At 39.1% G+C, this 25,294-nt stretch overlaps 1 protein-coding gene across 3 annotated transcripts in view; it reads right to left on the bottom strand.

The window, feature by feature from the left end:
- LOC126412277 (1-phosphatidylinositol 4,5-bisphosphate phosphodiesterase-like) overlaps positions 1-25,294 on the bottom strand; it is a 613,130-nt gene that overhangs the window by 216,511 nt on the left and 371,325 nt on the right. For all 3 annotated transcript variants that reach the window (XM_050081785.1, XM_050081786.1, XM_050081784.1), the window contains exons 12-13: positions 18,248-18,433; positions 11,325-11,475 (exon numbers count right to left, since the gene is read on the bottom strand). In XM_050081785.1, the coding sequence (XP_049937742.1) occupies positions 11,325-11,475; positions 18,248-18,433 (337 nt within the window). The remainder of the gene's footprint in view (positions 1-11,324; positions 11,476-18,247; positions 18,434-25,294) is intronic.

Here is a 25,294-nt window from a genome sequence, read left to right on the forward strand (position 1 = left end):
GGTTCGCGTCATGCAATAGTAATAGATGCATGGCCAAACAATATATTATTTGAAGCGTACTGGAATGCAACTGACTGTGAGAAAGCAGCATTATTGCTGATGCTCTCTCTATTCCTTGAACTAAAAGAGCTTTGGTTTGATGTTAACTATTGTGAAAAGATATAGTCTAGCTTCTGATCTTAATGACTATGGACGAATGTACTACAGCTTGAGAGAGAAGGCACTGTTGCGAGACCTCCATCTTTAATTGAAAGGCATTTTCTGATTTTGTGTGAGAATAATAAGCCAATAAACCAATTTCTCAGCAGCATAAACAAGGTGTGTATTGCGTAAATTATTCTCCATCTTATGGTTTAACATTTTCAAATATTTGTGAATGCCTACGATACATTTCTTTGGACTGTGGAAGCTCGAACCTGCACACTCTATATGGTCATTAATTTAAAGACTTTAAAACAATTCCACTTTGACGGACAGTTAATGTAGACTAAGATTCCTACAGATTCAGCACACAGTTCAACAACTGGCAGAGACATAGAGTACAGATTACAGTCAGCGTGCAGCAGCAGATCTCTCATCTACCATGCACAATCCCTTGAATATAAACGTCGTCTAGTGAGATCTCTTTGGTCATTTATACATTTCGCACATCTAAACTCTTTTCTTAGAGAGACTGAATACTAAAGAACAAATTCCTTGAATCAGTAATAATGATGATGATGATAATAATAATAATAATAAAAGCAGTTCATCGAGGTTACTTTTTGTCTCTCAAATAAAATTTTCTACACAGATCTCCATACAATAACTGGGTTCAGGGTGAAATAATGACTCCTCTCATGAACCATTACATCTCAGTAAAATTATAACAGTTTAACTTTCATGTGAGAGGGCATTACAATGATGCCCTATGTGACAGGATGTCTAGATGTGGCATGAGAATGAAATAATTACCGAATTTTACATAGGTAAAGTTTTTTTTCATTTGTGTATGCATTACTATTATAAAAGACTAATAGATGCGTGATTTGTTTCATGTCCTCCCCTACCAATATTTCCTGCTGGAGAGAGATGATATCCTGTGAATGCAGAGCCCTGCCAGCATAACTTCTCATCGAAAGGCAAGATCAAGAAACAATTTTGGTGATTCTCTTTCTGTGCCTCATTATAACAATCTCAAACTGACAGAATTAGTAGAACTGCAGACTTTCATTGGTTAAGGATAATAATTTCCTAGTAGTTTGAAGTAGAATAGTATTTATTTATTTGAGATTACTGTAAATTTCTACTAACATATTGTGAGAGTAAGTAATTTGGGTGTTAGAGATTACTGCATTTCGTGTGTCTAAAGTTTACCTAAGGTGTCTAGTGCTTTCGTGCAAATATAGGGTGTACACTTTTCAATTTTTGTGTGCATGTGTAATAGTTAAAACCCATAGCCACTACAAAATGGAACAACAAAAGAATTCAGAATATTTTGAGACGGAATCAAAGCAGAATGTGGTAGTTGAACTTGGTGATGCAAGACCTGCAACATCGGATCAGTCAGATACGACAATTGTGGACAGACTTCTGAGTGAAGTGGGCACTTCACGTGAAACAGAAAATATAGCAATGAGGTCAGTAGAAGACACTATTGCCCGAATGCTTATAGATTTTCAAAAATTAATGGTGCAAGGTATGAAGAACATGGAAGAAGTTAATAAAAGAGAACTCAAAAAGAGATATCTTCACAGATGAAGAATATGAAGAAACAAATAAAGGAAGAATTAAAGACTGTATCAAATGAAGTTCAAATTTTAAAGACTCAACAAGAAGATCTTGTCACACAAATGCAATCTTTATCTATAAAGGATGAAACAATTACCAAGGAAGTTCAAGACTTGAACAAAACTGTTGCTGAAGTGAAACAGAAGCAAGAACAGCTACTTGAGAATGAAGATATACAACAGACGACAAAATAAATGAATGATGTCACTGGAAAACAACAATCAGTAGACGAAAAATTACATAATATGTCAACAGTAGTAACTGCAATTGCTTCAGGGTGTGAGAAATTCATTGCACACAAAATCAACGAGGAACATGCTGCTTATGAACTAAAATTAGACCAGTGGATACAAGACAAAGAAGTTTCAATAAGCACTGTAATTGAGAAGTAAATAGAGGAAGGAATAAATTCTGGTACTATCAACATCCCTCAGATCGAAGGAATAGTAAATAAAGGAATGAAAGCAACGCAAAACAAATTTTCGGAAGAGCTTAATAGTGCGAAAAGGGACTTTTCACACAAATCAGATGAGTTGAAGGAGTTGAGTCAAGCATCATCTATGAATAACAGGCAGGAAGATGTATCGAATAATCCTTGGGCAAATGTCACCACCAGCCTACAAAAGTAACAACAGATCTGCTTACATTCAAGAAGTTGGCAGAAAACAAGCATGTAATTTTGGACAAACTGCAACATATGACAAAGGGAGTACATGCAGTGAAGAAAAGCTACTAAAATACCATCAGTTACAAACATTTTGTCCGGAAAAGAAGACAATACATCAGGTGGTGTTCATAAGGAGTTTTACTGACTTGTTACCAAGAGTTCGGAGAGAGCACTGAAAGATGCAGCATGTAGCAGGTTATATGAGCAGGGAAATCAAAATGTGGGTTCATGATGCCATAAAAACGTGCACTACGTATGAAGAGTTTGAGCAAGCATTCCTGTTGAAGTATTGGTCACGGGGTGCAAAAGAGAGGCTAAAGAAAGAAGTACTAAACCCAGAACCATTTACAATGACATCTGGAGTATTGTGTAAATATTTCGAAAAATATCTGAACAAAGCAAAATACTGGGATAATCTGATGAGCAAAGATGATATCATCCAGATATTAAAATCAAAATTATCCACCACCATCAGAGAAAAGTTCAAGACAATACTGGAACATGACACTGAAGAATTTTTGTCAACATTAGACACATATGTCATAAACCAAGAGGATAACAAAAAGCGTGCAGAGAATAATGGACAAACGACATGCAAAAATGTCAATGGTTTTAGAGAAATGATCAGCTAGCAGTCTGCGACAGCAAATGAGGTGCGAGCGCAACCACAGATGATTATGATTGGAAATAACCAAAGATAATACGGTTATGGGCCAAATTATAGGCAGATCCTAGGTAGAAACGGAAGACCTGACACGAGATATCACCCAGGTTATGTAAGACACAACAGTGGAAATCAAACCTGGAACAATAACCAAGTAAACGTACAAGAACCAAGTATGAATGTACCATTGATTGCGAATGTGACAGACTGGCGTCAGAACATGCCTGTAATAACAGAAGTGCGCAGAGATATAAACAGGAATACCAACACAAATCAGGGAAATGCCTAAAGACCTGCACCAGCTGCAGTGTTAGGGTCGAAAAGAATTGGAGGGGCAGTGATAGTAACTTGGCTATGCTACGATACGATGATGGCCATTTATTAAGAGATGAATTACTCTCAGAGCAGACAAGGTGTAAAGTTGAGGAAAGGCTGTCTCTGGTATCAGCAGTTAAGGGCAGAATTGAAAATAATGAAGTAAATATCATTCAGGACACAGGTTGCAACGGCAAATGCGATTTCAGCCAGTTTGTTTGACAAATTGAGCCAGGACGCAAAGTTTCCAGTATATCCAGTTAATAATTGCAAACTCATAGGTGCTTTTGTATCCAAGAACAAGCTCGTTAGGAGGCAACCACTTACAATTGTTTATTTGGGGAATGGAGCCTATAAGGTCACATTTCTAATTGCTGAACAATTAATTGTGGACTGCACCCTAGGGCTGGATTTTTTTAGGGACACACACACAAACATAGATTTTACATGTGGTATTTTGAGAATGGAGAATGAAGCACGAGATGTTGAGGTACTTTTGCAGACAGAAAATATACATGGTAAGCATTGTGAGGGAGCTTGCATACAGCTGGTAAGAAGCTACAAATCGAGCATGTGTCTAGAAGAGAAAAAAGCAACAGATGTAAATGAGTTATTAAATCATTTACAACAAAAAATTAACAAATCGCTCCAGCTGAGTTCTGAACAGACAGATCAACTTAACAGATTATTGTCTAGATTTATCAATGTATTTAATGAAAGACCTAGCCTGATAAGTGGCTATGTATGTAAAATAGACATCAAACCACACAAGACATTGCCAAAGTTATTACCCTGTCCAGTGGAGGCTATGAGCAGCTGTAGATCAAGAGATACAAAAAATGTTAAATTGGGATATGATTGAATCTTCCACAAGTCCATATTGTAGCCCTCTTTTGGTAGTTCCCAAATCGGAAGGAAAAGTTTATCTTGTACTGGATGGACCTGTAATCAATACTATAATAATACCAATGCAAACACATCTGGAGAATAATGGCAAATTAATTCAATGACTTGTGGGGCTTGAACTGGCAAATAAAACTGCATGAAAGCTCAAGGAAGTACACTGCATTCATTTATGCTGTACTAAGTTATCAATTTAAAGTTTTGCCCTTCGGACTCAACATAAGTGCAGGAGTCTTTATTGCAGCTTTAGATTATATCCTGGGACCTGAACTTGGAAGCAACCTAACTTAGTTCGTCGATGACATGGGATAATCATATCAAAACTTTGGAAAGATTTCTCACAAAATTTGAAGAATCAGGAATCACAGCTAACTTGCACAAATATCACTTTGGTTTGAATTGGATTAAATTTTTAGAAAATTTAATTGATGAAAAGAGTATTTTACCACACGTGAAGAAGATCAGTGCAATAAAGAATTTTCCGATGCCATGTACAAAGGGACTGTCGAAAAGTTTTATGGGCCTAGCATCATTTTTCCGCAAATTTGTATCTGACCAATTCTTGAATTCAGAACATTTATTGAATTTACTGATGAAAAATGCACACTGGCAATGGCCCAGAGAATGTCAGAGAGACTTTGAGAAACTCAAAGAATCTTTGGTAAATGCACAATTACTGTATCATCCTGACATGAATGTGGAATTTGGATTAATGACAAACACATCAAATATTGGTTTGGGCGCATGCCTATTCTAAGTCAGGAAAATTGAAGGGCACACAACATTCCGTACAATAGCATTTGCTAGTAGGACCTTAAGCAACTGTGAAAGAGCTTATACCACCACTAAGACAGAAGCACTGGCAATAATATGGGCATTGGAAAAACAGTTGGGTTGATAATTTGCATGTATTCGAGAGTACTGTAAACAACTTACTGCACATGTCAACAGAATTTACACTGGCTGAATTAATGTTCAATAAGGTAGATGAGAATGAGTGGGTAAACGGTTTGCCAAAACATGCTGAAGAAGAGCAAGAATTGCAGTCAAAACTGCGAGATGAGATAGTGAACACTACTGAAATGGCAAGGAAAAGGAAAATGAACTTTGACAAGAACTTAGAGTGTCTGAATACAAGATCGGAAACAAACTTTTATTGAGGATGTACCCCAGTCTTAACTACTAAAGAAGATGAACAGAAAGTGGCAAAGACTGTATACAGGGCCATATGTAATTAGCAAAGTAGCAAACCCTAGTGCATACGTATTACAGTATGTAGGGTCAGGGAAAGTAAAGGAGATGTTCCCCCACCAACATCGTGAGTAGCAATTGCTCAAACAAGACACGAAAAAAAGGGGGACTCTGATGTAAATATCAGTGTGAAATGTTGGGTATCAGTAATAAGATAATTATTCAAAATTAAGGATGGAAAGGTTTTTTGATTGTGTCAGTGAACATGTGATTTTTCAATGAAATTTATTTAGTAGTAATTTATTACTGGTAGCATGCATTTAATGAGCACTAGTCTTGTCATGCATATGAGGCCAAAGAATTAGCTAGTGATAGAGAAGTTTACTTTGAATTTTTCATTTTTCATGTTATTATTAATTGTTATTAGTAATTGTTAGTTGACACTAAAATAAATTGATTTGCTGTTGAACCATGCTTCAAACTAGATGGTTAGGTACTCTGATGATTTGGTTAGAAACAAATAAGGTACAGATTGAGATTGCTCAAGCTTTTTCCTGATAGTTAGGAGCTTTAATGTATTCAGTATAATTACTATTTTTTAAGGGTGGAGAGAAGTAATGTGAAGGTGAGCAGTCTTGAGTCGGTACGGGTACAGTTCATTGAATATAACGAATTAATGAAGAACAAAGATTCATGAGGAGGCAACGGCCTTGCCGCAGAGGATACACTAGTTCCCGTCAGACCACCAAACTTAAGCACTGTCGGACGTGGCCGGCACTTCGATGGATGACCATCCGGCCCACCATGCACTGTTACCATTTTTCAAAGTGCACTCCGCCTCGCGATGCCAACTTAGGAGCTACTTGACCGAATAGTAGCGGCTCCGGTCAAAGAAAACCATCATAACGACCAGAAGAGGGGTGTGTTGACAACCTGCCCCTCCTATCTGCATCCTCATCTGAGGATGACACGGCGGTCGGATGGTCCCAATGGGCCACTTGTGGCATGAAGATGTAGTGCTTTTTTTAAAAAAAGGTTCATAAGTGAACATTAAACTGGAGACAATGTACAAGACACTGGTTATGTGACTAAACACTAGTGACTCTATATGGAACCTTAGTGAGATAATATAAATCCATTCAAGTGAACACAAGCAACTTCATTTTGGAAATATTGTGCATACTTGGTGAATGAAACCACAATGGTAGTGAACATAGTGCTCTGAAGGATACGAGGAACTTCAGATGGAAGTCTTGTTAGTCGTCTTAGAATAACAGAACTTCACTGGAGAAGGAAAGAATTTCTGGAGCTACAAAAGAGTGACGATGATTTTTTTTTTCTTTTCCAATAACACCATCATGGACAATGGTTGTTGGTGTGGTGTATTATTGTGTTCATTTCTGACAAAGATGTGATTCCAGAATGAGATTTTCACTCTGCAGCGAACTGTGCGCTGATATGAAACTTCCTGTCAGATTAAAACTGTGTGCCCGACCGAGACTCGAACTCGGGACCTTTGCCATTCGCGGGCAAGTGCTCTACCATCTGAGCTACCAAAGCACGACTCATGCCCGGTACTCACAGCTTTACTTCTGCCAGTATGCTCTGAGTACCGGGCATGAGTCGTGCTTCGGTAGCTCAGATGGTAGAGCACTTGCCCGCGAAAGGCAAAGGTCCCGAGTTCGAGTCTCGGTCGGGCACACAATTTTAATCTGCCAGGAAGTTTCATATCAGTGCACACTCCGCTGCAGAGTGAAAATCTCATTCTGGAAACATCCCCCAGGCTGTGGCTAAGCCATGTCTCCGCTATATCCTTTCTTTCAGGAGTGCTAGTTCTGCAAGGTTCGCAGGAGAGCTTCTGTAAAGTTTGGAAGGTAGGAGATGAGATACTGGCAGAAGTAAAGCTGTGAGTACCAGGCGTGAGTTGTGCTTCAGTAGCTCAGATGGTAGAGCACTTGCCCGCGAAAGGCAAAGGTCCCGAGTTCGAGTCTCGGTCGGGCACACAGTTTTAATCTGCCAGGAAGTTTCAAAGATGTGATTCTGTGAATAACCAATACTATCATCATGGACAATGGTTGTTAATGTGGTGAATTATGGAGTAACTGTGAACCAAAATGCGACCTTTTTGGTAGTAGCAATAACATCATGAACAACAATAGTTGACTTGGTGTGTTATGGATCACATATAAACCCGAAAGTGACGCTGGAATCTTTCTAATTGCAGGCACATTACATGTAAGCCATACCATATCAAAATTGCTGCACTGTTACTAAAGGTGCGATTAATGTTTTGAACTTGGCTGTACTCAGCAACCATAATTAATTACAATGTTACAAACTTCCAGCCAACAGGTTGCAAACAACCGGTTGGCTGGAAGTTTGTAACATTGTAAAGGCGTGATTACTCTTTTTAGGGAGTATAGCTTTGGTAAAACATTAATGCCTGTTGAATTATGTTTCATGTAATCAGGTTGAAGGCGGTACGTAAGGTCGACATAACGGTTTCGAGAAAAATCTACTGTCACCCTCACATTCCATTCTTGTGCTGAGGGTCGTACATCTTCCTGCCTCTCCAAAAACATTCCACTTCTGTAACATCACAGCTCCGCCACCAAGAACTGCCTCTCCAGCCGTCTCTTCTCTAACAGATTGTGCGTGCGTGTAAGTGTGTGTGTGTGTGTGAGGTGGTTGGGGGTGGGTGGGGTGGGGGGGGGTGGGGGGGGGGGGGGAGTTTCTTGTTTGTTCACAAAATGAACATTAAATTTTCACAATTTTCAGCAGTTAAGATTCAGATATAAAGTTAATTTCGATCAGTTACATGTCCATTCAAAACATATCTCAATTTTTGTACAACTGATGTATGTAACAGTTACGAGAAGAAAAATTGGTGCTCATCATACAGCAGAGATGCTGAGTCATAGATAGGCAACACAAAAAGACTCTCACAATTAAAGATTTCAGCCATTAAGGCCTTTATCAACAACACACACACACACACACACACACACACACACACACACAGGATATATTGCAGGGAAAGTTCCCACCTGCACAATCCAGAAAATCTGGTGATAGTTGGAAGGATCCATACGGCATAGGCTGTGAAGCAGTAATTGAAATGAAGGATATCATTTTTGCCAGCATGTTCAGAAACAGGGTGTCCCATTTGTTTCTTGGCCACAGTTTGACTGTCGCCATTGATGTGGACAGATAGCTTGTTGGTCATCATGCCTACATAGAATGCAGCATAGTGGTTGCAGTTTAGCCTGCAGTTCACCTGAGTGGTTTCACAGGTAGCCCTGCCTTTGATGGGATAAGTGATGTTAGTGACCGGACCAGAGTAGGTGGTGGTGGGAGGACATAAGGGACAGGTCTTGCATTTAGGTCTATTACAGGGGTATGAGCCATGAGGTAAGGGGTTGGAGCAGGGGTTGAATAAGGATTGACGACAAGTATACTGTGTAGATTCAGTGGACGGCGGAATACCACTGTGGGAGGGGTGGGAAGGATGGTGAGCAGCACATTAGTCTACTTTGCTTATTTTCATTTGCTTATGTTGTATGGTATCTGAAGTGAGTGATTGTTTGACATGAAAATTAGTCTACTTTGCTTATTTTCATTCACTTATGTTGTATGGTATTATATTTTGGGGTAAATCTTTCCATTCTAAAAAGATATTTTTGTCCCAGAAATGGCGGTTTGGGCAATAAGTGGTGTAAGTTCACTAACCTCTTGTCAACCCCTTTTCACAAGTCTGGGCATTTTGACATTGGACTCTCAATATATGTATTCCTTACTGTCATTTCTTTTTAACAATATTAGCTTATTCCCAAGAATAAGCAGCTTTCATTCAGTTTATACTTGGCAGAAATCAAACCTGCATTTGAACTGGACTTCCTTAACTCTTGTGCAGAAAGGTTTGCAGTACACTGCTGCATCCATCTTCAATAAGCTACCACTCGAATTCAAAGATCTTAGCAGTAATCCATGCCCTTTCAAATCAAAACTGAAGAGTTTCCTCATGGGTCACTCCTCCTATTCTGTCGAGGAGTTTCTGTAAAAATTAAGCTGATTCTTGTTGTATTGTTGACCGTGTTAACTTAAAATTATGGATTGACTTTTTCGGGATCATAAACATTTTATTTTTATTTGTTATTACTTTTATGTTGTAATTTCATGTACTGACACATTCCATGACCTTGGAGATTTGCTCCTCAATTTGGTCCTATGGAACTTGACGTGTAAATAAATAAATAAATAAAAAGACTCAGTGTGGTGCAAATATGTGAAACTAGCATGCAACCATGCCACAGAGACACTCTTGCCTCTTACAGCCAATGGGGTGTATTTGAAAGTGGCCAAATTGTGGCCTCCCAAGTAGTGTGATAGTCTTCCCCAACTTAAGTTGGAAATGCTGCATCATTTATGAAACATTCTCACACAAACAGAAGAGATTCTTGACATCCATGCAGAACAGCAGATAGGTAAGAGTATACTATTTTTTGTTGTCCCCCCGCCACCTTTATCACATACGACACTCATAGCTTTTTGCTCTCATTAGTTTATGCATGACGTTTTAGCAGTAATCTATGTCTTGCATATTACCCTATCTTCCACCTTTAAGATATAAGGTTTTCAAATCTCACCTGTGCAGCCCCAGTGATCAGTCTTTCTTTCTCTATCTGTCTGGCAAGTCTCTCCTGACCCAGGGTTGTGGGTGATTTTCCCAAACTCTAACTCTTTTCCCAAATATCACCAGTCCTTTTCACTCGGCCCTCTTCCTTCCCTTTCAACCATTCTGCCAGAAGAAGAAGCAACTGACTCCGACAGTTTGTCTGCAATTGTTACTTATACAAACTGACCAAATGCAGTCTTCAGATCACTTTTCTTTATTTGTTGAAGTAAAGAAAAGTGATATGGAGACTGACTTTGAATAGTTTTGTCAAAATAAAAGTAATGGCATTTGGAGGACGTGAACCATTTAGGGCAAAAACAGTCATTAATAGTGAAATAACAGAGCAAGTTAACAAACTTGACTTAAACAACGAATGATGATTTGTCTAGAAAACTGCAGAAACTCCAGTAGCTATGTGGTACAATCAAACATCATTTTAAAATTAGCAGAAGAAATACATTGTCTAAACTATATAAAGTAATGACACTATGAAAATTGTTGTACGGACGTTAATGTTGGACACTTACTAAACGACAGATCAACAGGATAGAAAGCACAGAGATGAAGATCATGAAAGTGACAGGTGGTCTCACACTACTTCACAGGGAGAGAAATTAAAACGTAAGAAAGCAATTAAACATATTTATTCAAGAAAGAAATAGTCAAGTACACAAACTTATGGAAGTAGCAAATAACAAGAATGCCAGAAAGGTAATATTATGAAAAGGATATGCTGCTCACCATAAAGTGGAGATGTTGAGATGCAGACATGTACGCGCACAGATGTGCACACAGGCACACACGCGCGCGCACACACCCACCCACCCACTCACCCACCCACACACACACACACACACACACACACACACACACACACACACACACAAGCCCACAGTCTCTGGCTCCTGAGGCCAGACTGCAAGACTGAATGAAAGAAAGAAGTACACCAAAGTCTCCTCAGAACTATAACTCAAAACACGGAAGAAGTAAGATTTGTTAGCCAAAGAAAAGATGGACAGAGTTAAATACTGAGTGTGTAACAAACTAGAGATGATATTGTTGCTGATGATGATTATTTTGATTGTAGCATTCAGAGAAAAGATAAATGTTAATGTTATGCAATAAATTTAATCTCTTACCCTCAGCAACATAAAATCCCTGGAATTTGACTGGTTGAGTGTAGTTCACCATGGATGAGAGCCATGGATGAATCTTATTTGTTGATGGTGGATACTTCACAGGGCTGGGGATGTCTCCATTCTCCTGTGTAGCATCATACCCGGGAACATCCTATGATCATTTAGAAGTAGTGTCAATCAAAATCAAGGCTTGTTATAGTTACATGTGAAGCAAAAGGATGTCAAAATGTGCTTGGCAGATCTGTACGCCTGCTATAAACTACAAAACTCTCCATGTCACTGGTATGGCCCCAACAAACAGCCAGGAGAGAACATGGCACCAGCTCTTTATGAAGTCTCATGAAACCTAACGATTCATCAATATCAGGATCATCAAATGTGGATGGTATTGCAGACTCAGACAGGTGGAGAAATCAGTTGTGATGACGCACATACTATGTGAGATGGACAATGTACACAAGCTGCGACATGGACATTGATTAAAACAGAGATCTAGGAGTTGTAGAATAAACTTCTTTTATTTCCGTCAATGATCTCAAAACATGTGGTCCTTGGAGTACTGGTTTCAGTCAGCAATGACTATCTTCAGATCTATTTTATAACATGTCCTAATATAGTAAATATATAGTAGAATTGTCACAAAATATACACAATGATGATAATAAGCTTATTTTCTGATGACGCCACTATGGCTTTATTATATTAGGGCATGTTATAAAACAGATCTGAAGATGGTCATTGCTGACAGAAAAGAAATAAAAGAAATTTACTCTTGAGATCAATAAAATTCTGAAACACATAAGAGCTTGCTGTGGAGAAGAACTACCATGTCCATTTGTTCAAGGAAGCCATTAAAGTTCACAAACATAATAATTTTAACATGGAGCAAGCCTCAAGATAAACTGATTCTGGATTCCTGCACTGCAATGAATGACCATTGCAAGTAACAATGTAGAAGCTACAATGGTGTTGACCAGAGAAATGCTTACTGTAGATGTTAGTGCAAATAGTGCATACAACCCCCACCCATGGCTATGAGTCCAGTCCAGTCTACCACCACCAATGCAGGGCGAATCTTTGAGAATGCAAGACCCTCAAGATGTTGAAATGTCAGAGAAATCATTAAAGAAACAATGGCCAAAGAACCTGAGATGAGAGCTAACAGGTAATACATTAACAGGTGGTCAAAAAAGCTTTGTAAACAAATTAAAAACATAATTTTTTGTGATAATTAAAACTTTATGACAACCAATTATATAACAATTATACCAAGCACATGATGACTTATCAAAAATGCCTTCCTTTTATTGCCATTAATAATGACACCATGTAAGAAATTATTCACTTTTTCTCAACTATCTACTTAAATGTGTGTGACACCTGCTTTTGTCCACTGATCTTATTGCATGAAAATGAAGGTAAGAAAGAATCTTATATGAGATGCACGCGTATACAGGGTGTAGCTTAATGTAATTTTTGTAAGCCAATTTGAGGTAGCATATTGAGGTAGTAAGTAGAGATGATCAGTTTGATGTGGGACCTCAAATTGGCCTACAAGAACTACGTAAACCGCGGCGCATGCAAATCGAGTGAGTCTCTCAACATTCTCGCATTCTCTTCGCACAAACCATTAGTTCTAGAGAAAAGAATGAATATGACTTTTTGTAAGAAATTTAATATAGTTTAATTTTGCACTGAGACACGTTTTCATTGGAGGGTGTGGTTTTCAAGTTATTCAAGAAAAACATACATAAGTGATATTAAATGTGTTCTATCTCGGAACCATTCGAAATAGGGCTTATGTCCATATGAAATTTTTTGTTCAGAATCACTAATATTATGACCCCTCAAAGAAGGTACCTTTCCTCCTGACTTACCCTGTATATTGTACCATGAAATGTCATGTGAACTATTGTATGTCAGCAACTTGCTAGTGTGATGTTTCAGAGCTTAGTCTACTGGCCATCTTCATCTATATCTATAACCTGAAAAATCACCATGAACTGCATGACAGAGCGTAGTTCCATTGTAGCAGTTAGCAGGGTTTCTTCCTGCTCCATTTACATATGCGGAATGGGAAGAAAGATTGTTTGAATACCTCTGTGTAATTATTCTAATCTAGTCCTCGCTATTCCAATGTGAGCAACACATATGGAGCTGCAGTGTATTCCTACAGTCATCATTTCAAGCCTGTCCATTAAACTTCATTATAAACTTTCTGGGGATAGTTTATATCTTCAAGAATCTGCAAGTTCAGTTTCTTCAGCATCCTGTATCACTTCCCTGTGGGCCAAACCGACACCCCCGGGATAACAAGGCCGCCCAGCAGTGTTAGTGACGTCACACTAAGCGGCCCACAGCCGACGCAGCAGTCCACGGACACCTCCGTACAGACGCTCCTGATGCTAACGATCTTCTGTCCGTCGTACAGAAAGGAGCGAACTATAATTCGAACCAAAGACCAAATTATATATATTCTTGTAAACAGCATAAAGGTTCATAACGAAATACCGATTACATATACGGGCAGGAATAAGTTTAATCGATTGAGGAACTTTGCCACTATTTGATAATTGTCAGAACACTATTTAGCTTTAAAACTCGCATACAGGTGGTGACAAATGCCAACTGACAGCAGGACTTAACATTTTCAAGCTATTACACTGAAAGTAAATTATCTTAAACACTGTCAGACATAGCAAAACCCTCACAACTTTCGTTTACAATAAGGTAACAAGAGTTCGCTTTATCTCATAAAACACATGACTATTGTGAATTTACTCATATGTTCATGGTGACAGCTCTTTTCAAGAATTTTTACAAGTGTATCCCCAGTAATAAGGAATGGAAACAAAAGATAGATATCAAATATTCTCCTTTTAACATAGACATCACTGAACACGAGATTCTGTCTTGCACTGTGATACTAAGGGACTGCTCTTTCCTTTAAGAAAAGCCTGACAATTTGAAGTTCACTCTGCTATTGAAGATACACTTCTTGAAACAATATTAAAAACGTTATGAAAGGTAAGGAAATGAAAAACAACCAAGTGCATTACATGTAAGAATGTGAGCAAAAGGCTGAGGCTCTCTTTACTTACCATTTTCAATCTCTCTACAGCTTATTTCCTTTTCCACATAGAAATCACCAACTGCAAGTCTCATTATTGCTGTCTGTTACTAACAAAGTGCTTTTCTATTTAGAAAACCTGACAATTTGATGTTCATTCTGGTACTGAAGATAAACACTTTTCAGAGGAGTTGTAGAACCTATTCCTGCCCGTATATGTAATCGGTATTTCGTTATGAACCTTTATGCTGTTTACAAGAATGTATATAATTTGGTCTTTGGTTGGAATTATAGTTCGCTCCTTTCTGTATGACGGACAGAAGATTGTTAGCATCAGGCGCGTCTGTACGGAGGTGTCCGTGGACTGCTGCGTCGGCTGTGGGCCGCTTACTGTGACGTCACTAACACTGCTGGGCGACCTTGTTATCCCGGGGTGTCGGCCAAACAAACCTGTGATAATTCGTGCTGCCATTCTCTGTATATGATCAATATCCCCCGTTAGTCCAATTTAGTACAGATCCCACACAGGTCTTCCTGTGTGTACTGATGAAATACTCTGAGGTTCCCTATTTAAGACCCCACCTGTGCACATGTGGTGTACTTGGATGTTGCTGCACTAGTTTTAGTTAAGCTAATGTGCTTCTGCTGTAAAGCTCTCTGAGTGCCCTTTGTTGTAAAAGCTCAGTTTATCAATATCACATCGATTACCTTAATTTAATTAAAATTGGAGAATGACATCAGCTTTGCAGAGCACTAAGTTTTCCAGCATCAGTAATACATGAGGCATCCAACTGGAAACCACTGACCCACACAGTCACATTTTCATGATTCTTTAATGATGGCATTCCAAAAATTCTAAGTATGAGACATTATTTTTGTTTCATTGTAATTCAACAAATACCATTATAAATACAGTGCTCATCAATAGTAGATTTGCTGCCTTGGAGGAGAGGTCTATCCTGCTGGTGCTCCAGAATGCACGATTAGCAGTTTTAAAATCAAAAGTACTGTTATGTTCCATTTTGATGACACATTTATAGTTTGGCCTTATGGTTTGTGCAGTCTCTCAGAGATCCTTCAAAATATTAATTCATTAATATGGAGATGGAGAAAGAAGGTTGTCTGCCAATTAAAACTGTGTGTCAGATTGGGACTCGAACTTGGGGCCTTTTCAGAGTTTCCAAGTTAAAGTCCCAGCCCTTTACATAGTTTTAATCTGCCATGCAATTTCAAATCAATGCGCAGTCTGCTGTAGAATGAAAATTCACTCTGGAAAGTTGTTTGTCATTCATAGGTGTCTTAGTGTGATATAAAAGAGATGGCACATTTGGTCATTTGGTGTATCCACACCCCTAACACAGACCTGTATATAAAGTCTACCAGTTGCCACCATACTGCGATGGCAATGAGCATTCTCAAATATCTCAATTCACTAATTCCCTACCATCTCTGATACTTATAACCTTCAGGTAGATTTGGAACACCTTCAAACTCTGTCCATTGAAAATGGATATTCATCTCATAAGGTAAAGAGAGCACTACAGATGTACAGATGGCAGAACAAGGAAGAGAATGAGGCACTTGAGACAACATTTTACCTACAGTATATTGCATATGTTTTTACAAAAATAGGCAGAGAACTAAGTTTAAGGTGGTCTTTCATCTTCCATCTAAAATCTTGGTGCTTTTGGCACTCATGAAAAGTGACCCAGAACTGCACTTGGTGGGGACTTAAGGATTCTGTGTGATCACAGCAGGTCTTGTAGAGGACAACACATGCACACTGTTTAGGAGCACACAGTAGAGCAGCAATCATCTCCTCCGCACAAGCAAGTCTGTTATTGCCAAATGCTATATTTCACTGGTCATTTGAAGAATTACAATGAAATGAAAATTTTGATCCATACTTGAAACTTCTGGAATTCCATCATTAAGGAATCAGTAGAAATACGACTGTCTGAGGAACTTATCAATGGTGATATAGAGTTTCCAGCTTGGAATCTTGTCATTATAAAACTTTGTGATTTCAGTAGCTGATGTCGTTCTGTGACTTTATCATGTGAAGAGAATTGATATGATGCAGAGGGCACTTGAAGCAATGCACAGATTTACAGCAGAAGTACATGCACTCAAGTAATGTGTGTGCAACATTTGAGAAACTAAGTATCTGCTGGTAGTGTCTTACACCTACATCTACATGATTATCTGCAATTAACAATTTAGTGCCTGGCAGAGAGTTCATCAAACCACCTTCAAGCTACTTCTCAACCGTTCCACTCTCTAACAGCGCACAGGAAAAACAAATGTTTAAATCTTTCAATGTGAGCTCTGATTTCTCTTATTTCATTATGATGATCATTTCTCCTTTGTAGCTGGCTGCCAACAAAATAATTGCACACTCTGAGGAGAAAGTTGCTGACCAAAATTTCATGAGAAGATCCAGCCAAAATAAAAAATGACTTTGTTTTAATGACTGCTACCCCAATTCACACAACATATTCATTGCGCTCTGTCCCCTGTTTCGCAGCAGTACAAAACGAGCTGCCCTTCTGTGAACCTTTTTGATGACACCCATCAATCCCATCTGATGCGGATCCCACACTGCACAGCAATACTCCAGAAGAGGGCGGACAATTGTAGTGCAGACAGTCTCTTTAGTACACTTGTTACATTTTCTCAGTGTTCTGCCAACAAAATACTGCCTTTGGTTTGCTTTCCCCCACAACATTATCTATGTGATCGTTCCAACTTAAGTTATTTGTAACTGTAGTCCCAAAGCAGTTACTTGAATTTACAGCCTTTAAATTTGTGTGATTCATCGTGTAGCTGAAATTTAGTCGGTTCCTTTTGGTACTCATGAGGATGATTTCTCAATTTTCATTATTTAGAATCAACTGCTACTTTTTGCACCATACAGATATCTTGTCTAAATAGTTTTGCAATTTGTTTTGATCATCTGGTAACTCTATAAGATGGTTAATGACAGCATCATCTATAAACAATCAAAGAGTGCTACTCAGATTATCTCTCAAGTCATTTATGTAAAACAGGAACAGCAGAGGACCTATAACACTAATTTGGGGAACATCAGATGATACTTCTGTTCTACTCAATTACTTTCTGACAGTTACAATGAAATGTGACCTTCTGACAGGAAATCTTCAGTCCAGTCACACAACTGAGATAATAGCCCATTGGCATGCAATTTGATTAGAGTCACTTGAAAGATAAGGTGTCAAAAGCCTTCTGGAAATCTAAAAATATGGAATCAATTTTATATTCCCTGTCAATAGCACTCATTAATTTATGAGAATAAAGAGCTAACTGTGTTTAACAAGAACAATACTTTCTGAAACCATATTGGCTGTTTGTCAATAAATAGTTTTTTTTCCCTCAAGATAACTCATACTGTTCAACAAAATGTCAGCTCCAAAATCCTACTGCAAATCAATGTTAGCGATATGGGTCTGTAATTCATCTGATTACTCCTATTTCCTTCTTGGGTATTGGTGTGACTTGTGCAACTTTCCAGTCTTTAGGTATGGATCTTTCAATGAGGAACTGCTTGTATACAATTGCTAAATATGGAGCTATTGTATCAGCATACTCTGAGAGGAACCTGACTGGTATACAATGAGGACTGGAGGCCTTGCCTTTTATTAAGTGATTTAAGCTGTTTTGCTACACTGGGAGCTTAGTGTACTTTCACCAGAATACACCTGAAGATGGTCGGAAATCTCAGTACTGAAATATTGTGGTACAAAGTTATCGACATTGAGCTGTTCGCCTGAAAATTTCATGATACATGAGTCTTACATTTAAAATAATAGAACTGTCTGGATTATTTATGTACCAGTTTAGCTTCACTGATGGCAGACGTGTCTTCTTCCTCTTCTTCCTCATCTTCTTCAATGACAAACTGTCCCTGCCAGAACAGTTCCAACTCCTGCTTTTCCACATCAGGATTTAGCTTCTTGTTTTTGATCAGAATTTTGTTTTTGAGGGCATTTGGTGAAGGCAGCGGTAGTCCAGGTTCCAGCTAACAGTATGGAAAAAAAATCAAATGATAGCACAACAGTCTGTTATGTTATTAAGGTATTGTAACATAAAGAAGCATATACCAATAATGTTGATAATAAAAATAATAAGAAGATGAAGATGAGGAAGAAGAAGAAGAAGAAGAAGAAGAAGAGAACTCTGACAACAATCTTACAACAATCTTGTCTGGATAGCACAACACAAATCAACATTTTGAAAAGAACTGTAGGAAAAGCAGGGCGTACAATATCCTACATAAAAACAGAATACACAACAAATATACATTTCATGGACACAGATTACAGGAAAATTGAAAGAGTCAATAAATTTAAATATCTTGGTGAAGCAATACAGAAGAATCGTCGTGATGATGAGGCTAACAAATTCAGGAAGGAAAATGGAACTGGCATTGCAGTTGACCAAAGACGTGTACAATAAGAGATCTATCTCCTCTCAACCAGTGTTACAACACTCCATTACAGCAATAAAACAAGAATGTTCATACACAGCCAAATGTTTCGATTTGACTAAGACAAGGGAAATAGAAAATGTGGAAAAGAGAGAGAGGAAAACCTTCAGGAAAATAATGGGACCAGCAAAATACAAGGGTAAGTACAGGAATAGGTGCAATGAAGGGCTCAACAAGAAAACTGGACTATATATACTGGGTGGTTATAATTAAACTTCCACTATTTAACATGTTATAACATGCAAACTAATTACTTTAAGTATGAGTACCAAACTTGGTAGCATTAATGTCCAGAATATGGGAAGCAAGATTTCCATGAGTCACAGCGCCACTGTCCAGTCCCGACTACAGCTGCCATGATCAATCATCATGACCAGTTGCAGTGCACTTGTTGACGTGTCAACATGAGTTTGGACAAAAGGAGCACGGCATTACTGGTGAAGCTCTATTATCAAAACGATAGTAATGCTGCAACTGCACTTCGAGAATATCGCCGGCTGAAAGGGTCCTCTATCTCCACGTGTTGTGCAGAGGATGATGAAGAAGCTCGAATCAACTGGAGAACTGGGCATTGCTCCAGGAAGAGGCCAACAAGTGGTTGCACCACAGGTGGTTGATGAAGTCCCTGTTGCTATGGAAAACAACACTGCATGCAATTCCTGATTGTCAGGCAGTGCGTGTGCTGTGTCATGACAGCTGAACAACCCATGGTCCACTGTACGAAGGCACTTCAAACCATTCTTAAATGGTATCCGTACAAGAAACATACCATACAGCATCTTGCAACACAGAATGCACAACATCATGTTGACTACACTCTAGACTTTCTCGCAAGAGCTGAAGTTGACAAGGCTGGCCCTCGACCATCCTGTGGACAGATCAAGCTCATTTTCTCTGACAGGTGAGGCGAACACAGAATTTCTGAGTGTGGGGATCTTCACCTCCAGTCACTGCGCATGAAGTCCGTTTGTATGGTGAGCACGTCACTGTATGGTGTGGCTCTACAGCTATGTTCATCACTGGCCCATTCTTTTTTGAACAGGTTGGCACTCAAGTTCCAAAGACGTGCAGTGTGACTGGCCAGCATTACTGCAATATGCTTCGTCAGCATGTCATACCTGCCCTACAGGAGACAGATGCACTGAATTCAACAGTTTTCATGCAAGATGGGGCCCCACCACACATTGCTTGTGAAATTCATCTGCTTCTCCAAAACATGTTTGAATACAATCGAATTATCAGCTGATCATTTCCAAATGCATGGCCGGCACAATCACCTGATCTCACTCCATGTCATTTTTGGTTGTGGAGCTACCTAAGGGACAGGGATTACTAAGGGAACATTCACACGTGCTGATCTGAAGCGCAGCATACCAAGAGAGGTAGCCAGCATACCTATGCACATGTTTCATTCTGCTGTGTAGAATGCAATCCTGTGCTTTCAGAATCTTCTGGACACTGATGGATGCCATTTTAGCCCCTTTTGTAGCAGTAATGGTACTAGTGTAATGGTATGCAGTAGCAGCACATTATAAGTATTTCAATTGAACTGATTCTGCATTATTTATCTTCCCCATGTCATTCACATTAATGCTAACAAGTCTGATCCCCATACAGTAATTAGTTTCCCTGTTACAACGTGTTAATAGGGAAAGTTTCCATCTGGTACAATGACATGGAAAAGGAGCATGCTATTTCATGGCCATGTGGTTCAGATGAATGAAAATATGATATACAACAGAATTTGTGAACTTATCCATGGGATCAAATCTACCTTGCGTGAGTCATTTCAAGAAATCAGGGTTGATGTAAAAGAGATGAAGAGTGAATAAGGTGAAATTTTGATCAGAGACATCTTTCAAAAGAAGGTTTCAGATTTTGCCTGTACATAAAAAAATTAGAAAGTGTAGCAAAGTGGTCAGAAGATGAGAAAAAGAACAATACTCTGACTGAAAGAAGACTTATTGAAAGAACTGAAAGTTAAATTGGAAGTAGTTATTTACCTGAGCAATAGGAAGCCAAAATCGAAAATAAAAAAATGAAGACTAACAACAACAATAATAATATAGATTTATCAGCTTCAGGAAATAAATATCTTCAGGAAAAGGAGGTCACGTGTAGAGCAGATCTGCAGCCCGAAAAGAGTATTGGTTAACTGTGTCAACAAAGAGTAATTCAAGTGGCTCTGAGCACTATGGGACTTAACATTTCAGGTCATCAGACCCCTAGAACTTAGAACTACTTCAACCTAACTAACCTAAGGACATCACACACATCCATGTCCAAGGCAGGATTCGAACTTGCGACCGTAGTGGTCACGCGGTACCAGACTGAAGCACCTAGAACCACTCGGCCACCAGTGGCCGGCCGTCAACAAAGATCTTGTATTAGCCCACCAGTTAGTCAACAGGGAAGCACAATTTTACTTTTCAGAGTGGATACCAACAGAAAGGAGATTAACATGCAGACATTCATGGGTAGAACCTCTGGGGGATCTCTCAAAGGAGTTTCAGATCAAAACGAGAGTCAAGCAAGCTATCTCTAGTTCTCTTCAAGTGTGTTTCAAGAGATCATATGTAAACAAAGAGGGACAGTGGCCTTTTGTACCCTGGTAATATAAACCAAAACAGCATTGCTGCGCTGGTACTGTGAATGGCTGAAAGCAAGGGGAAACTACAGTCGTAATTTTTCCCGAGGGCATGCATCTCTACTGTATGGTTATATAAAGATGATATCTCTTGCATAAAACATTTTGGAGATAAAACAGTCCCCAATTCAGATCTTCAGGTGGAGATTACTCAGGAAGATGTTGTTATCAGGAGAAACAAAACTGGCACTCTACAGATCGGAGCATGGAATGTCAGCTCCCTTAATCGGGCAGGTAGGTTAGAAAACTTAAAAAGGGAAATGGATAGGTTAAAGTTAGATACAGTCAGAATTAGTGAAGTTTGGTGGCAGGAGGAACAGGACTTCTGGTTAGACAAATACAAGGTCATAAATACAAAATCAAATAGGGGTAATAATGAGTAAAAAACTAGGAATGTGGATAAGCTACTATGAACAGCATAGTAAACAAATCGTTGTAGCTAAGATAGACATGAAGCCCACACCCACCACAATATTACAAGTTTATACGCAAACTAGCTCGGCAGGTGAGGAGGAGATTGAGGAAATGTATGATGAGATAAAAGAAATTATTCACACAGTTAAGGGAGCTAAAAATTTAATAGTCATGGGGGACTGAAATTCGACAGTAGGAAAAGGAAGAAAAGGTAGAGAAGGAAAAGTAGTTGGTGAATCTGGACTTGGAGAAAGGAATGAAAGAGGAAGCCACCTGGTAGAATTTTGCACAGAGCATAATTTAATCATAGTTAACACCTTGTATAAAAATCATGAGAGAAGGTTGTATATGTGGAAGAAACCTGGAGACACTGGAAGGTTTCAAATTGTTTATATAATGGTTAGACAGAGATTTAGGAAATTATATTTTAAATCTTAAGACATCTCTAGGTATTGAAACAGAGTATTCCAGTCAACAATGTCAAAGGCTTTCTCCAAGTCTGCAAATGCTAGAAACGTAGGTTTGCCTTTCCTTAATCTATTTTCTAAGATAAGTCGTAGGGTCAGTATTGCCTCACGTGTTCCAACATTTCTGCGGAATCCAAACTGATCTTCCCCGAGGTCGGCTTCTACCAGTTTTTCCATTCGTCTGTAAAGAATTCGCATTAGTATTTTTAAGCAGTAACTTATTAAACTAATAGTTCAGTAATTTTCACATCTGTCAACACCTGCTTTCTTTGGGATTGGAATTATTATATTCTTCTTGAAGTCTGAGGGTATTTCACCTGTCTCATATCTCTTCCTCACCAGATGGTAGAGCTTTGTCAGGACTTCCTCTCCCAAGGCCGTCAGTAGTTCCAATGGAATGTTGTCTACTCCTGGGGCCTTATTTCGACTCAGGTCTTTCAGTGCTCTGTCAAACTCTTCATGCAGTATCGCGTCTCCCATTTCATCTTCATCTACATCCTCTTCCATTTCCATAATATTGTCCTCAAGTACATCGCCCTTGTATAGACCCTCTATATACTCCTTCCACCTTTCTGCTTTCACTTCTTTGCTTAGAACTGGGTTTCCATCTGAGCTCTTGATATTCATACAAGTGGCTCTCTTTTTTCCAAAGGTCTCTTTAATTTTCCTGTAGGCAGTATCTATCTTACCCCTGGAGAGATAAGCCTCTACATCCTTACATTTGTCCTCCAGCCATCCCTGCTTAGCCATTTTGCACTTCCTGTCGATCTCATTTCTGAGACGTTTGTATTCCTTTTTGCCTGTTTCACTTACTGCATTTTTATATTTTCTCGTTTCATCAATTAAATGCAGCATCTCTTATGTTACCCAAGGATTTCTACTAGCCCTTGCCTTTTTACCTACTTGATCCTCTGCTGCCTTCACTACTTCATCCCTCAAAGCTACCCATTCTTCATCTACTGTATTTCTTTCCCCCATTCCTGTCAATTGTTCCCTTATGCTCTCCCTGAAACTCTGTACAGCCTCTGGTTTAGTCAGTTTATCCAGGTCCCATCTCCTTAAAATCTCACACTTTTGCAGTTTCTTCAGTTTCGATCTACAGTTCATAACCAATAGATTGTGGTCAGAGTCCACATCTGCCCCTGGAAATGTCTTACAATTTAAAACCTGGTTCCTAAATCTCTGTCTTACCATTATATAATCTATCTGAAACCTGTCAGTATCTCCAGGATTCTTCCATGTATACAACCTTCTTTTATGATTCTTTAACCAAGTGTTAGCTATGATTAAGTTGTGATCTGTGCAAAACTGCACCAGGCGGCTTCCTCTTTCATTTCTTATCCCCAATCCATACTCACCTACTACGTTTCCTCCTCTCCCTTTTCCTACTACTGAATTCCAGTCACCCATGACTATTAAATTTTCGTCTCCCTTCACTATCTGAATAATTTCTTTTATTTCATCATACATTTCTTCAATTTCTTCATCATGTGCAGAGCTAGTTGGCATATAGACTTGTACTACTGCAGTAGGCATGGGCTTCGTGTCTTTCTTGGTTACAATAATGCATTCACCATGCTGTTTGTAGTAGCTTACCCGCACTCCAACTTTTTTATTCATTATTAAACCTACTCCTGCATTACCCCTATTTGATTTTGTATTTATAACCCTGTATTCACCTGACCAAAAGTCTTGTCCCTCCCGCCACCGAACTTCACTAATTTCCACTATATTTAACTTTAACCTATCCACTTCTCTTTTTAAATTTTCTAACCAACCTGCCCGATTAAGGGCTCTGACATTCCAGGCTCCGATCCGTAGAACGCCAGTTTTCTTTCTCCTGATACCGACGTCCTCTTGAGTAATCCCCGCCCGGAGATCCGAGTGGGAGACTATTTTACCTCCGGAATATTTTACCCAAGAGGACGCCATCATCATTTAACCATACAGTAAAGCTGCATGCCCTTGGGAAAAATTACAGCTGTAGTTTCCCCTTGCTTTCTGCCGTTCACAGTACCAGCACAGCAAGGCCGTTTTGGTTAGTGTTACAAGACCAGATCAGTCAATCATCCAGACTGTTGCCCCTGCAACTACTGAAAAGGCTGCTGCCCCTCTTCAGGAACCATACATTTGTTTGGCCTCTCAACAGATACCCCTCCGTTGTGGTGGCACCTACGGTATGGCCATCTGTATCACTGAGGCACGCAAGCCTCCCCACCAACTGCAAGGTCCATGGTTCATGGGGGTCTATGTCTAAAAAATGAAAATAACAGGAAGTGCAAAAAGGCTAAGCAGGGATGGCTAGGGGCCAAATGTAAGGATGTAGAGGCATATCTCACTAGGGGTAAGATAGTTACTGCCTACAGGAAAATTAAAGAGACCTTTGGAGAAAAGAGGACCACCTGTATGAATACCAAGAGCTCAGATGGAAACCCAGTTCTAAGCAAAGATGGAAAAGCAGCAATGTGGAAGGAGTACATAAACGGGTTCTACAAGGGCGATGTACTTGAGTGCAATATTATGGAAATGGAAGAGGATGTAGAGGAAGATGAGAATGGAGATATCATACTGTATGAAGAATTGGACAAAGCACTGAAAGGCTTACATCGAAATGAGGCCCCAGGAGTAGACAACATTCTGTTAGAGCTACTGATAGCCTAGGGAAAGTCAGCCATGACAAATCTCTTCCATCTGGTGAGCAAGAGGTATGAGACAGGTGAAATACCCTCAGACTTTTAGAAGAATATAATAATCCTGATTCCAAAGAAAGCAGGTGCTGACAGGTGTGAAATTTAATAACTCATGGCTGCAAAATGCTAACACAAATTGTTTACAGAAGAATGAAAAATTGGTAGAAGCTAACCT

Source organism: Schistocerca serialis, chromosome 7 (assembly GCF_023864345.2).
Source record: "Schistocerca serialis cubense isolate TAMUIC-IGC-003099 chromosome 7, iqSchSeri2.2, whole genome shotgun sequence".
Lineage (NCBI taxonomy): Eukaryota > Metazoa > Arthropoda > Insecta > Orthoptera > Acrididae > Schistocerca > Schistocerca serialis.